We start from the raw sequence: 16,246 nt of genomic DNA, 5'->3' as shown, positions 1-16,246 counted from the left end.
TCAACTTTAGGTGGTTAAGGGCCCTTAGTGTTTGCCTCAGACTAACTCACCACTTAAATATGTGTGCTAAATATTCCTGTGTAACTGCAAAAAATACATTTATTTATTTGAATAATACTCTTTGTTTTGGACAAAACATGTTTTAATAAAATTTATTTGGAAAATATTATTTCATTTTTATTGGGTGTCCCTTGTAGTGTAGGTTTCAGCACAGTAGAACGTATGGTTCTTGAGATTATGACTCATGTCCTCTATTGGGACCAAAAATTAATTGCCAGGCTTTAGGATATATGTGAAATGCGGTGGCTCAGGTCTTATTTGTGTTAAAAGGTGCTCAGAATTATTGTTTGTTATGCTTCAGAGTTGGACTGAGTCATGCTGAGGAAACGGGTGCTGTCAAGCACAAAGACCCTGGGGGATCCCTGCATGATTCCAGGCTCACAGCAGGACAGAGACACTCCCATTTCTGCTGAACATGGCAGCCCTTTGGAGCTCCACATCCCTCAGTCAGAGCCATCCCCTGCCCCTCTGGCTCAGAGTGCCTACCCAGCCACCACCTCATCCAGGGTGGCTAAGATAGGCCTGGAACAGAGCAGGAGCCCACAAGTGATTGGTAAAGAGATGGGACACAACACAACAGAAGACATCAGGAAACCACACACTTCTGTTCACAGACATGGAGTCGCTCTCAAGCCAGCCATAGTTCAGTCTGTGGGGACAGCTAAAGCAGTGTCCATGTCTTTGAGACCCACACCTCCTTCCAAACCCAGGTCCAGGACTTCTGCACTGGCAGAGCCTAAACAGAAGCATGCCCTAGGGAAATGTGTACCCAGTGCAGGTCCACAGAGAATGGAATTGCTCCAAGGCTTTGTGGCACTTAAGTCAGCCAGTGATGAGGGCATAATGAGTGAGGGGTTGCCCTTGAGCCAGACTGATGGATGCCTCTGGCCAAAGGCCAGTAAGAGAAAGAGGCTGCCCAAAAAGGAAGCTCAAGTTCCTATTCACTCAGAATGGGCAGCAAGTATCCAAAAGGGTGCTGTGGTGCCTGGCTGCACCCATGTCATCAAAACTACCTCTGAACTACTAGAGGAAGCCGAGTACATTTCTGGGACCAGGCCTGGGGGAAAGGGGGAAGTATATTTGCTGCAGATGCCACCAGAGGAGATGCTGTCGGTTGACAATGAACTGGTGCAAGACAGCAGAATTATGGAGCAGGAGGAGATCATCGTACAGGTAACTACGGAGCCAGTGGAGAAATTCCTGGAGGTCACAAATGCTGACTCAAGTGAGGTAAGCTAATCATATTTGCTAACACATGCAATGTATACCAATACAATGTGCTAACACAATGATGAGCCAATCAGATGTGTTAACATCAACAAAGTGAACCAATGAATTCAGCTTACAGCAGCAAGATGAGCCAATAATACTGGCATTAAATGTGACAGTTTAGGTGTAGGGAGAGTGTTATTAAGAGCAGGGGTAAGTCTGATTCTGTCAGAAGGTGTCACTGGTCTGCGGACATTTTGCTGAAATCCTTCCCTTCCTAGGTACCACTATGGCTAATCATATGTTTCCTTATGGGGCTGTTTTCCATAGCCACCTGTCCAGCACTGGCATGGTCCAGATTTCATACCAGAGCTTGGGTACCTATGCACTAGAATCACAATGGTCTTTTATTGCAATATAAAATGTTATTAAAGACAAAAGAATATATCACAATGCATAGATAATGATGAAAAATAAATCAGATGACAGTTCCAAAAACATTCAGAAACAGTGCAATTATAACTATCCTTAACTCTGAGGGAAGACGTTGACAGTGATAATTATCCAAGAACAGTGTATAGCTACACATGGGTGGAATACCAATGAATGAAACATGGCTTCACTTGTAAACATGCTGTAAACATATTTACTTGGTCCATGCTTATCCATAACTTGGAAGTTGTGAATTGTCATGTGCTTCAGCAGTCCTTAGGTAAGAAGCAAGTCTCCGGGCAGCAGCCATTGTGTCATGAGGACCAGTATTCATCTAAGTCTGCCCCACAAAGTTCAGCGCTGTTTGCAGTCCACAATATGGCTGACCATATCTCTGAAAGTTATTCTGTCACCTGCTCACATGATGACACCAGCAAAGCTTCAACAGTCCCGCAAGAGGTATATTTTTAAACGTTTTATGGTTTTTTTCCAGAATGTGTGATATCTACTGTTTTTTCCTTAAATGTTATTTTAAGTAAAAAGACCATATGTATGCTTTACAGTATATATTGTGAATCCACATATACCACTGTCTTTGTAGTTGAGCAGTGCAATATCTGACCTAATATTGAGATTCTGTCAACATGAACAATGTCATAACCACAGTATCTCATTTCTGGTTATATAATTACAAATTTTCTTCTATTATTTCTACCCCAAATTGTTTAAACTTTTTAAATATATAAAAGCTTTGCATGTCCCTCCAAAATGAGTTTAATGTTCACTTAAAAACTTTGGTCATAAATTTGCTTTTTTTTTGTTCAAAGATGACTTATACAGATATAATGGCTGTGAGGGGAAGCACCATAGTGCCATTTCAGAGACCAGACCGAGTGTCCCAGCATTGTGGGCTACAAAGCCTTTCCTTCCTGGCAACCTGGATGCCCAAAACCAAGTAAGCCTGGTTTACCTGTTACCTGAGTCCTGATAGGTAATAATAATTTTTTGATTTGAACAAATAAAAGATCTTTGCTCTCCACAGCTATTCTGAAAAACTAATTTTAATCTCTTATATTACCATCGTCTGTCAAAGTTGTCTCCAGCTAGCATGGTTCATCCTTTGCTGAAGGGTGGGGTCGGTTGTATCAATTCTCTTTGCTTTGTATATTTAAAAACATTTTTTACTACAAGTATCTGTAGTGTATGCAACAGTAAATGTACAATAATAATACTGTTTTGTGAGCTAAGGATTGTTTTCTTTTTGATGATATACTTATGGGGGGAAATGTGGGCTATAATAGGTGAACTCAGCACCTACCAGAAAGAATAGACTAATAAAAAATAAATATGGCCTACTCATGGATAAAGACTACATACTTTATAGAAGTGGTATATATATGAATAAAATAACTTTCAGGAGCTGTAAATAAATCTATTTTGTTTGATGATGAACATTATAAAGGTTAAATAAAATAAAAGAAATTAATTTGAATGAAACCATCTCATCATGCCTATGCAAGTGCACTCATGGTAATATAGCTAAAATAAAACCTATTACAACTGCCCCCACCTATATGGAACAGACCCTGCACATTAGATACACTATGATATCAGGTCTGACCTATTCTTATATATGACCTGGATCAAATAATTATTTCAACAACTGAAACTGTATAGACACCTGTGCAATTTGCAGAATACTGAAAGTTGTATTAAATAAATATCATTATTTAGAAAAAAATCTTCTTTCATATGTTTTTGTAACACATTTTGGAGATCAGGCATCTTTTGGAGTACTTTCAGCCTTGCCTGCCTCTAAAGAATTAAAGTATTTCAAACAACTATCTGACTCTGGTCCATTTGATATCTATTGGAGAAACCCAAAATCAGAAAGTAGCAGCAAGCAGCATGCTTGGTTTAGAATCCTGTGGAAGGAAACACAAATCCATCGAGCCCTTGGCATCCCTTTAACTGGTGTTCTCTGCCCCCGCCCCCGAAACTCAGTCATAACCTGTTCAACTCACTATCATGGCTGCCATCTCCCTACCCTGGCTTTTACCTGAGGGGGTGTGGCCAGGGCCCAAAGTTAACCCGGTTTCAGGCAGCCTGCTAATGACTGTGCTGTCAGTGTGCTCTCCGCCCCTGCTTAGAGGGTGACTGACAAAGTGGCAGGTAATTACCTGGGCTGGTACGCTCTGGGCTCTCCAATGCAGGCCTGTCTGGAGCCAGGACACCCACTCACCTGCAGCTCTGACTCCACGCTTGTGTTTAATTGACACATTTACTGCCTGTGAGCACCGCTCCCCTTCCATTCACAAAACACAAGGAAACAAAAAAACAAGTGCCTTTTAATTACCAGCTTGACGGGGGGGTCAGCGAAAGGTTCCTGACGGACATGGAAGAGAGATTTTATAAGGGGAGGGCCTGTGGAAGGCAAACAGATAGGGAGGGGCTGGGAGCGGTGCTTCATGGTTTAGGAATGTTCACTTTTATGAAAGGAGGACGATTGAGTTGGGGGGTGGGAGTTTGCTCGGTGGGCCCGACGTGTAGGCTAATCTGTGCCTGTTTTTCAGGGGGTGGGAGGGAGTGATAAATCTGGGCCATGGCAGCCTAAAGTGAACATGTCAGCCGTGATAAATTGTGGCTGTTGGGTTGGTAGCAGCGCTACAGTGGCACAAGGCCTTTTTTAGCTTGTCGTCAGTGTGGGCCGCACAAAGGGGCCACACACAGAGTCTGGGGTTTTCTTTTCCTTGTCCTCCTGTCTGCTGGTTCAAAGAGAGGCGAAAAGTTATGGCAGGGAAGATCCGAGTAAATAAACCTGCTTCGTCTGCTTTCTGCCACTTGGAATTCTTTCCTTTGCCATGCGAGCCACTGGATAATGGGCTGCCTGCAGGTGCTGGTACTGTACGACCCGCCAGGTCTGGTCTCCGGAGTCCATGTAGCGCAGAGAAAAGTTCATGGTAATATTCAGGTGCATTCCACATTTTCGGTTTTACACTCTATACATTTAAAAGGGGAAGTTAGGCGCACATACAAAAATAAGCTTGTTTTTAGCTTTTAGACAAATATTGATTCATTTTAATAAAGAGACCAACGTGCCTACTTTTAGGACTGGCTTTCCTTAGGGTGGCTGGTACCACGAGGGACAAAGGAGCATGTCTGTACAGCAATGAGGCACATAATAGTGTTATTGGTATGAATAAACCGTGTGTGTGTGTGTGTGTGTGTGTGTGTGTGTGTGTGTGTGTGTATGCCTAATCAGTAATTCTGGGAAGCAATGAGGGGATTAATGAAAAGCAAAAGAAAAAAGAAATCAAACAAAAAAGATGAGGACCTAAATAAGGTTAGAAAAAAGGGGGGGGGGGGTTAATAATGGGAGAGAAGTGGAAAAGGGCCAAAATACTGAAAAAAGTAAAATCCCTGGATTTTAAATTTACAATGGTAGGTATAGGGCATGGGGGACAGTGGTCTAGAGTACTGTATGTACGCAAATATACTTCAAGCAACTCCAAAGAAGCTTGACAAGCAGTTGTATGTTATCTGATTGTTCTTTTTAAATTGACATTTTTTGGGGGTGTCCCGTGGTGTAGCCTGTAGAGCACTGTCCACATGCTCATTACGAGCCGCGACGTCGGCGGTTCGAGTCCGACCGCGTGACCCTTTGTCGCACGTCTCTCCTCTTGTTCCTGCCTTCGTCTCTCTACTTCTGCCAATAAGCTGAAACCCCCCAAAAAAAAAGAAATTGACATTTTTTATTACTTCAATTTTGAACTATTTCCTATGGTGCACGCAACCTGAGACTGCAGTGCAAAAGGAAGGAAGCACTGGCACAATATTAAAAGACTGATATTTATGTTTATAATTGTAAATAAATGCTGTAAATGATCAGTCTCTGGAAATGTCAAATGTCACTGCTTTGGAGTTGGTTGAAATGCAATTTTTTGCTTTAGGCCACAAACTCCATAATGCCCTATACCTACCATTGTTCAACTTGTAGTTTTTGAGAATATTCTCCAAATAAAATGTCCTTAGTTGCATCTAAATGGCTTTATTCTGTGATAAAGATTGGTTGATTGATTGACTAAGTGAAGTTTGTCTCACTCGTAGTGCTGAGGAGTATAAAACCATCCACCACCTCTGCGTGACTCCAACCTGCCAGGCCCTGCCATTGGAGCTGCAGCTGGCTTCACAAGTGTGTCATGCTCCTGGCAGGCTGCCTTCATCATGCTTTTTCTACCAGCAAAAGGCTGAAAGCCATCACAAGTCTGACCAACCAGACAGACACAGGTACAGTCACAAAACTGTGCTGACAGCTGCCTTGAACCTTCAGTTCTGAATGTTTAATGTGGGTCTATTCAGCTGTATCTGGGTACTCTGCAGTATTATCATTAATGAATAAAACAGTGATCAATTTTTAGTGGCTCAAAATAAAGCCCAGAGGTGCAGTATGTACTGTGGGTGGCCTGCAGTTAGCTATAGTCAGGCGTGATGGTGACCTGTGATTGGCTGCAGCCTGGCCTGTTGGTAGCTTGTGAGTGATTAGCAGCAGTCATTGTTGGCCTCTGGTTGGCAGTGGTAAGGCCCACTGGTGGGCTGTTATTGGCTGTGGTAAGGCCCCTCCAGCCCTGTGACTGGAGGCTTCACTCCTGTGTTCTTCATGTCTAGGCTGGTCTGTCACTGGCTCACCACTGCAGCTGGACCGCCACACTATCATCACCACGTTTCCCTATGCCCACGAATCATGTATCAATGTTTTATTGTTAATGCAGTTTCCTCAGTAATAATGCTAATATGTCTGAAGTATGTTCCTTAACCCTAACCCTATCTCCTTTACTTCTTCATCCATGTTGGCCCACATAGCATACATATTGGTCATGCTTCCACATGAGTAGATTGAGCAATATCTTAATGTTAAACAGATCAGTGTTGTTCCTTGCAATCAGTGGAGGCAGGTGAACTGAAAAATAGGTGAAAGCAGAGAACCTGTTCTTCAGGTTTAATGAGCTCATCAATTAAGTGTATAAAATGGTTATGTTACCTTTACAGACATCACATGAAAATGTAATTATAAAAAGGAGCTTTGGTAACACTAAATAATTTTGATTATAACAATAAATGTATACCATTCTTTAAAAAATGGTGGAAGTATAGTTTTATTAATGAATGGAATAAAGGCAAAAATAATGAGCCAAAAATGAGGAGATCAGCTTGAATTAGGTGAAACAAAGTAACCATATATTATACTGCACAAAGCATGCCAAACAATGTTTCTTAAATGTACTGAAGTTTTTGAAATTATAACTGCCAGGGTTTATTGTGCTGTGCACCAAGTTTTCTTCCTTTAAATCTTACTCAAAGACCCATTTTTAAACTTGTTTTCAACCTTATGTAACCATTTACCTTTATTGCTGTTTTTATTTTTTATGTCTTTGTGCTTTTTTATTGCTTTATTTTATGTGCACATTTGTGGTATAAAGCAATTTGTGCACTATGCAAGGATAACACTTGACAAAGAGTTATTATTGGTATCATTTTTACATGCAACCATACGCAGCCATACATTCTTGTAGCTTATTGGCCACCAGCGGCCCATAATCAGTCCCACAATCTCTTTTGAGTTCATGGGCTAATCTTTATTTTTCATATACGCTAACTGCCTCTTTTAGAATATAGAGAATCTTTTTGAAACAAATATGTAGAAGAATACATGACATGCTCTCTTTCCTCTTGCTTAGCAGCAGGCTTGGTGCTGCTGGGTTGCCCCTGTTATATGATGCAGACCTTATGCCCTTCCATTGGTATGCTGTGATGTAGATGCACCAGCAGCAGTTAGAGGCATGGTGTCCCTTGGGTGGTGGTGGGTCAGTGAGGGTGAGCGATTGCAGTTGGGTTGTGTCCGCCATCATGCTGCTGTCTGGCCGCTGGGTGACTCTTGCTCCCTGTAAAACCAGCATTTCCACTGTAAACGGTTGGCTTAGACTTTGTCTGCTTTCAGACGAAATGCCCCTTTGTCTGTGCCGGGTCTCAGGTGTAGAACCTCTCTCCAAATCTATTGATGAAGCTCTCACCCCCGTTCTGTTCCTCTCTGGCCTGTGTTTGTGTACTGTGTCTGGGCTCATTAATCACCGGGGTAAGTATTAGGGTTAGGATCAGGATCTTGATCTGGCTGAATAAAAATGCTGACGTTTATTTGAACTGTGCACAACAGCCTTTGGCTGAGGCCCTGTGATGCCATTGAATTTGACTTCCTCATTTTAATGGTCAGTCGAATAAGATTACTGCTGGTCTGTTGAAATGTCAAAGGGTTTTCCATCTATCCCTGCATCCATCTATCCATCCATTCATTCATTATCTATACCCTCTTATTTCTGGTCAGGGTTGTGGGGGATGCTGAAGCCTATCCCAGTATGCATTGGGTGACAAACAGAATTACACCCTGTACAGGCCACCAATCTATCACAGGGCATTTTAAAAATCTACTTAACTCTATACCTTCACTGTACTGTGATTTTTTGTGAAAAATCCATACCCTGACAAATTTAAAACATATTCATGATGGCTACAGCCTATAAAGAGACTTTACACTTCACAAGTTTCTGGCCTATATTTACCTTTGGGTTCATCTTATCATAGGTTATTTTGAGTCTAGCTTAGTCCTCTCAGAAAGAGAAGTGGATTTGCGCATTAGGGAATCCCACTGATTCTGTACTGTTGTAATTTATGTGCATTATGTGTACACTCTCCTTCTTGGAACAAACTTTTTATATAACACTTTGCTAGAGTGCATGTACAGTAAATGTAAGGGCTAACATCAGGGAACATTTTTCTCACAGTCCAGTGTATATTGTATTGCTCTAATTGCTCTTCTTTTTGTACTCAGTTCACAGTGTAGCGGTACTTTTGACTAGAATGTGGTTTCTCACATCTGTAATGCACTCAGTGAAGCCCTTGGACGATAGGTTTGGTCGGTTTTTTTAACAGATGGGTTTATTGGTATTATTGCAGTACTTTATGTGAAGGCCATCCCTGTGCTGATGTCCACAGAAGAGCACAAGAAGCCCGTGTCCCTCTGCTGCCTTCCAGGCCTCCAGAAACCCTGTCTGAATGGCAGAAGGCTGCTGAATTCTGTGTGGAGGGGCCACGGATGGTGATTCATGGGCAGCTGGTAGGGATATGCTCCATTCCAGGGCTCAATGGCTTGGAGACAGATTCTTGTTTTACCGTTATTTTTTGACTTACCTAAAACAAATCCTTTTGGGGAGTTTTCAGCCCAGGACACAAGGCAGTCGCATCACAGGGATAAAAAAAGCTTTTGTATGTTCCAAAATAATATAAAAATAGGCAAGTAAAGGATGAAAAACGATACCCTTGAGCATTCAAGAAAGAAATAAAGAAAGGGAACTTTTGCAGGGCATAGGGAAAATAAAGCATTCCTTTCATTTTTTAAAATAAACAACTGACATTTTTGTGACAGAAATTTCACAAGCACCAGATTTAGTTGAGGTTTGATGAATCCCTTCCAGGGAATGGAGTTGCCAACATGGCATATGGTGCTATAATGAAGTTTACATTTAAGCATTTAGCAGACTTATACAGAGCAACTTGCAAGTGCATATAATATGGGTTAAAGAAGAGTGCTACATCTAGAAAATCATGTGGCATAAATAGTAAAAGTAAGCTTACAACAATAAAAATAAAAATAGCTGATTATACAGACAGGCCTATCTGACATAAACATGTACAGTACATACTATAAAGTGTCGCTATGGCCCAGCACCACCTTACTACAGGTAGTACTGTATTTAAAATACATTGTTCAAACATAAGCAGCTGTGTGTGACTTTAAAGTATTCTCTCAATGGATCAGGCTCAGTTCCATACCCGCTGTGAAATACTAAAATGACCCTTTGGAAGTTTTTAAGGTTTGGAAGCCAGTTGTAAGGTAAGCATTGGGGTTGACACTTATGGCTCTCTGCTGATCGTTATCTGTGGCATTTCTATTATAGGCATCCCTGTTCGCCAGTGAAACAAAGATGTTCTGGAACCCTGCTCCTCCCAAATTTGCCTGCACTCCCTCCTTCATAAGAGACAAACTCTTTCCAAAGTACCAGGTGCTGACTATGAAGTTTATTATGCAATTAACACACCTTGTAAAGTTCATCAGCTCTAAATTTGTTTTCTTTATTGTGGAAAAACAGCCACCATGTTGTTCTGCTAGGGCAAAAATGATTACTACTGGTTTGGGTGAAGCCTTCAACCCTGAGAACATATAGATCATCTGGAAATATCTAATTGAAAATGAAGCCCAGGGTGATTTTGAGTGACGGACACCATGATATGGGCAAAATTGTCTTGTTTGATTAATGATAACACTAATACACCCAACCAGGTACTTGCTGTTGGTTCCTTACAAGCAAAGACACCCCTTGCTGGCTCCCTTCAAATTCACTTCTCAAAAATGACAGCCTGACAGGTCAAACAGTGCTGCCTTATATATGTAGTGAAGTGAGATCACCAGGAAGTGTTGTACCTTGCCTTAAATGCCTTGCCAATAGTGATTTAATATGATGGCTTTTCTTCTATGTCTTCTGTTTAGTTGAATATATTTTAAATTCCTGTGGTAATTGAGCTGGCTCTTACTGTAGGTTTCCTTCTCCTTACTTAATTATGTAATAAATCTTGGATGGAACGAAATTGGAAATACCTCTGGCACTCCAAGATCAGGGCCCTGATATGTCCCATTAGTATCAGTGTACTGCTTGTCAATCCTCTGTTGCAATGTTTTCTCTCCAGATGACTCGTAATGATCTGGCCAATGAGGAGCTACATGGTGACTTGCAGGAAGGACATGAGACAGCATGTGGTGCAGAGCAGTACGCTTCATTGGTTAGTTGGCTAACAGAAGCTCTCAACCTATTTAATGAAAAAGGGCAACAGCCTTAAGAATTATTTAAAAACAATAATAGTTGAATGTTTTGACCTCTTGCATTCATTGGGATATCACATGGTGACTCAGTTCAGAATGAAAGCCAATAATTTACTCTAGGTCTTTTTCTAGGAGAAGGTGCTGTCCAGGCATTGCAAATCCATGACAGATCTGACCATGGAGGAGGTGTCACCAAAGGCTTCTTGCAGGAGCAGCCCCTGTGTTCTGGTATGCGCGTTATACCTGTATGCTGGAATGTGCGTTAAACCTGTGTGCATGTATGTGTGTTACACCTTTATATGGGTACGTGTGTTATATCAATCTGCAGGTATGTGTGTTGTACCTTTGGGCAGATATGTGTCTTATACCTGTGTGCAAGTACAGACGGGTGACAAATTAAAGAAATAACCAACATAAAGTGTCTTAGTAAGTTGTTGGGCCACCACAAGCTGCCAGAACAGCTTCACTGTACCTTGGCATAGATTCTGCTAGTCTTTGGAACTCTACTGGAGGGATGGAACACCATTCTTCCAAGATATTCCCTCATTCACGTCATTTTCATACTCATCAAACAATTCAGTGACTTCTCGTGCCCTGTGGATGGGGGCATTGTCATCCTGGAAAAGACCACACTCATCAGGATAGCAGAGTTCCATCATAGGATAAAGGTGATCGCTCAGAATAACTTTGTATTAATTTGCAATGACTCTTCCCTCTAAGGGGACAAGTGGACCCAAATGCCAGGAAAATGCTCCCCATGGCATAACACCGGACCCCCTCACTGTTGGGGTCAAGCATTCAGGCCTGAACTGCATACCGTATCTCTTGCACTCAAATGTGCATTTGTCTTTGAGGGGTTTATGCACTGCAGTCATACTATAATATCCCTCTCTATGTAGTTGTCGACAGACTGTTCTTGCTGACACAGTCTGGTCATGTGCTGCATTGACATTCTCAGTCACCTGAGGAAGAGTTGCTCTTCTGTTTTTCCTTACATAAGCATCACGTTCATCAAATGTGCGCTTTCAACCACAATTTCCAACCATATTTACTGATGTCTTTCCCATAGATCTAATTGCAGATGTCACTTTAGTCACTCTTTCTATTGAAACACAAGCCAGTTGAACAGTGTTTGTGACTGAAGCTCCTGTCATCTGTGCCCCAACAATGAACCCTCTTTCAAAGTCACTTGATCCTAAATCAAGGTCAACTGGGCCTGCTCAGGAGTTTTATACATGCCACAGGGCATGATAGGATGTTATCATGCAGTATACCTGTATGGCCGCATCTGCATTTATTATGTTTCTCCACTCATTTGTTCCTGTTTTTCCTTTAATTTGTCATCTGTCTGTATATGTGTTGTCTCTCTATGCAGATATGTATGTTCCACCTGTGTGCAGGTACGGGTATTGTATCTGTGTGCAGGTATATGTGTTGCACCTGTGTGCAGAAATGTGTGTTTTGTTTTAGTATTATTCTTCCTTTGTAGAGGTACTGTATAAGTTGAATTGTTCCTGTGTGAAGGTATGTGTAATATACTTTTGCAGCCAATTTAATGAGTTAAAGCATTACGCAGGACCCACCCCTTATTAAAAAATGTAACCCAATGCTATATATTTTCAGATAATTCAATAAAATAAATTTAAATCTTTTTTCACATATAGTAGGTCACAACAATTGCATATACTCTGTAACAATTGCAGTGTGTTTAATTTGACTTCTTTAAATGTACCATTGTTTTATACCACATGTAATGCTATTCCACAACACACTTCACCACTTATTATGAACCACCAGTGGATATGGCTCCACAATTTGGTAACCAATGTGGCATTAGATGAAACAGGCAGCTACTTCCTGTTATTTTACTAAAACAGTTCCAGGACGTCCTCTCTCTCCAAAGATGTGATGCTGGAGCATTTTTCCTGTCAAGAAGGACTCATTTGTGGTTTTTACAGCTGCGCTTTCAGTATATGTTAGCCATTCCTGGGCCTTGCACTGAATATTTACCTCCTGTTGGATCGTTTCCACAGTAAAGGTAAAAAAAAGAATCATCCTATAAATCAAGTGTTTGGCTCCAAATGCTGCTACAAGTTCGTACATAGCTTAAATACCTCTGGAAGGTAATCAGCACTAAATCAAATGACTCATAAATAGATAATTCCACGTATAGAGCCTGCTAGGTTTAAAACCTTCTACAAACACGATTGGGAACATCTGAACCACATTTCTAAAGAGCTGCCTTGTATAGTAGGTCAGTGGTGTCATGGGCAAGCCAGAGCCAATCCCACAGCAAAATACAAGCCAGTCCCAGCCATCTAGGTCCAATAGCACACACTTTGCATATGATTTATAGTTCAGGCTAGAAAATAAACATACTGTACAAACAAACATACATTTGGATTTTTATATACATAACATCAATCGCCATGGTCTTCTTGATGTGGTCTCTCCCAAACAGAAGCATCAAAAGCAGACGCATCAGTTTTTCCTGCCATAAGCTTGTGAGAGATGTCACAGATTTGATGAGAGAAACTATTTATTTACTTACATACATTTCCTGTTTGATATTGATAGCAGGGCTGTGTACTACCAAAATATTTAAACTAGAGGTCAACTGGACCTCAGCAATGGGTGAGACTGGATCAGTTGAAGGGCAAAGCATTATACTGGGTTATTACAGTAACATGCCTTGCGCTCAGGCAGGTGCAAATGTGCCACAGTACACCAGATTCTCAGCAGTAGACAGATCATCTCAGTGAAAGAGTGGTAGAGCAGTAGATCCTAGGTTCCCAGTTTTGGTGTTGCTGACTGATTGGTTGCCCTCTTTGTAGAGGCCCTGGTCTTCTCCACTCCTCAGCTCTGGGGACAGGGTGACATTAAAGGTTCCGGCGGACTTCAGGACTGTGGCACGAGAGCTGGAGGAGGCCCGGCAGCAGCTGTCTGCCTCGGTGCCTGCAGAGGACAGCCCTCCTGCAACGAGCATATTCAGACAACAGGGGGAGCACTTGCGAAACACCATAGTCAACCAAAGGAGAAAGAGGGGAAGGATGAGAAAAGTCCCCATGGAGCCTGCCAGGAGTGTGGGTGTGGCTAAAAGCAGGGGTGGGAAGAATCGGAGAGCCGCCCCACTGGCGTGTGCGCAGGACAGGCTGCAGGAGCCAGAGCAAAGACTCTACAGGTAAACCCCCAGTCACCACCACCACTGCACCTTAAATGTAGGAGCCAGGAGAGAAGTTGTTCTACGTCTGATTTCCACATAGAACTTTTATTGGAATCACGAATAAATGTGAAAAAAGTAATAAAATGTGTTTACAAAATAATTTTTAAAAAAAGGTTTTGTCTGCTGTGTCCTAACACTGTAAGCCCTGAATATTAGACTGCTCAATCTTCCTCCACAAACTTTTATGAACCTGTTATATTATCTGGCTTCTTAATTATAGGTAAGAACATATGCTCATGCAGTCAATATTGCATAGTCACATTACCAGTGTTTAGAAAGATCAGCAAAATTTTAACAGCAATGCTAGTAAAAATGTATCTGAGTAAACCCCAGGCCAACTGAGTCAGTTATGTTCATAAAGTTGTCTCATCATGAAGGATTGCTTGTTTTGTGAGTGGGACATGTGTCACTGTGAGCTATGTCAGATCAGTTAAAGTATTATGAGTATAACTGTATTTGGCTTGAGCTGAAAGATATTGGCTGTGGGATTTCTGAATTTTCATTTTTCCCAAAATGAGCACATACTTTAACCAGCTGGGCCTCAAAGAGATATGACAAACAGCCTTGATTCGTTAATCTGTGATTTTCAATTTTGAAATATATGTAAATGAAGTCAGAATATTAACGTACATTGAAGGCCTCTATCATGTGGTCACGGCCATACTGTGGTGTGCAGAGTACTGTTCCTAATCCCCATAGCTAAGAATGTGTTATGTACATAAATAATTATCTTGGCTGCATTGTTAGTCTGTAGATTCAAAACATACTACTCAAAACAGGCTTTTGAAAATGTGTTCCATGAATGAAATAACCATACAAGTGTATTGCATAATACAATTAAGCAATGAACCTCCTATCATGCTGTGTGGCATCCCTAAAAATGCTGAGCAGGCTAGGTTGACATACATTTTGGATAAAGATGGCAAGAGGGAAAGATCTAAGTGACTTTGAAAGAGGGTTCATTATTGGGGCTCGGATGGCAGGATCTTCAGTCACAAAGACTGCTCAACTGGCTAGTGTTTCAATAGGAACAGTAACTAATGTGACATCTGCATTTATATCTACGGGAGAGACATTAAACAGGGTTGAAAATTCTGGCTGAAAGCATACATTCGATGACTGTGATGCTCCTGCATTAGTGTGATATGTAAGGAAGCAAGTGCGAATCTGCAATAGCTGTGACCGCACACACGCATGCATCCATGTGTACATGCATCCACACACACACCCTCACTCAAACAAGTGACCTCTTCTTTGGTTCATGACCAACCTTTCCACAAAATCTTGTGCAAATCTGTGAATCCATTTGGGAGTTATGCGCCTTTTTGTGATAGGCCACGCCCATTTCCACGCCCCCTCACACACCCTCACACAAACACGTGATTTATTCTTTGGCTCATGACCAACCTTTCCACAAAATCTTGTGCAAATCTGTGAATCCATTTTGGAGTTATGCGCCTTTTTGTGATAGGCCATGCCCATCACCACGCCCCCTCATACACCCTCACACAAACACATGACCTCTTCTTTGGCTCATGACCAACCTTTCCACAAAATCTTTTGCAAATCTGTGAATTCATTGGGGAATTATGCACCTTTTTGTGATAGGCCACGCCCATTGCCTCACCCCCTCACACATCCTCACTCAAACACGTGACCTCTTCTTTGGCTCATGACCAACCTTTCCACAAAATCTTGTGCAAATCTGTGAATCCATTCGGGAGTTATGCGCCTTTTTGTGATAGGCCACGCAGATATAAATGCAGATGTCACATTAGTTACTGTTCCTATTGAAACACTAGCCAGTTGAGCAGTCTTTGTGACTGAAGATCCTGCCATCCGAGCCCCAATAATGAACCCTCTTTCAAAGTCACTTAGATCTTTCCCTCTTGCCATCTTTATCCAAAATGTATGTCAACCTAGCCTGCTCAGCATTTTTAGGCATGCCACAAAGCATGATAGGAGGTTCATTGCTTAATTGTATTATTGCATTGCCATGCCCCCTCTTGGTCAATCGGCCTTGAAAGTTACTCAGCTCAACCTTCGGTCATGACCAACGTCCATGCCAAATTTCAGCCTCTTGGGGTGAAAACTGTGACCGCTATGGGGTGGGACACTTTTTGTGGACTAACCGACCGACCGACCGACAGACAGAGCTATAGAGCTGTGGTCGCAGCTAAAAACAGAAGAGCAACTCTTCCTCAGGTGACTGAGAATGTCAGTGCAGGACGTGATCAGACTATAAGCAAGAATAGTCCATCAACAACTACACAGAGAGGGATATTGTAGTATGGTTGCAGTGCATAAACCCCTCATTTCAAAGACAAATTATAAAGAGTTCAGTGGTGAAAACAAATAATAGGCAATGGTCTACAGAGATGTGGAAAAAAGTGATA

General features: G+C 41.7%; 1 protein-coding gene across 4 annotated transcripts in view; it reads left to right on the top strand.

The window, feature by feature from the left end:
• ttc6 (tetratricopeptide repeat domain 6) overlaps positions 1–16,246 on the top strand; it is a 72,417-nt gene that overhangs the window by 11,013 nt on the left and 45,158 nt on the right. For 3 of the 4 annotated variants that reach the window (XR_010330151.1, XM_064336318.1, XM_064336297.1), the window contains exons 2-10: positions 362–1,290; positions 1,972–2,160; positions 2,529–2,656; positions 5,809–5,988; positions 8,707–8,866; positions 9,708–9,812; positions 10,495–10,587; positions 10,760–10,855; positions 13,462–13,808. Coding sequence is in view for 3 of the 4 variants with exons in the window: in XM_064336318.1 (XP_064192388.1) it covers positions 376–1,290; positions 1,972–2,160; positions 2,529–2,656; positions 5,809–5,988; positions 8,707–8,866; positions 9,708–9,812; positions 10,495–10,587; positions 10,760–10,855; positions 13,462–13,808 (2,213 nt within the window). In the remaining variant the exon portion in view is untranslated. The remainder of the gene's footprint in view (positions 1–361; positions 1,291–1,971; positions 2,161–2,528; positions 2,657–5,808; positions 5,989–8,706; positions 8,867–9,707; positions 9,813–10,494; positions 10,588–10,759; positions 10,856–13,461; positions 13,809–16,246) is intronic. The other variant, XM_064336311.1, reaches the window with a different exon arrangement.

The sequence above is a fragment of the Anguilla rostrata genome, chromosome 1, assembly GCF_018555375.3.
Source record: "Anguilla rostrata isolate EN2019 chromosome 1, ASM1855537v3, whole genome shotgun sequence".
Lineage (NCBI taxonomy): Eukaryota > Metazoa > Chordata > Actinopteri > Anguilliformes > Anguillidae > Anguilla > Anguilla rostrata.
Note: the sequence above shows the minus strand (reverse complement) of the source record. Positions and strands in the feature narration are given on the sequence as shown.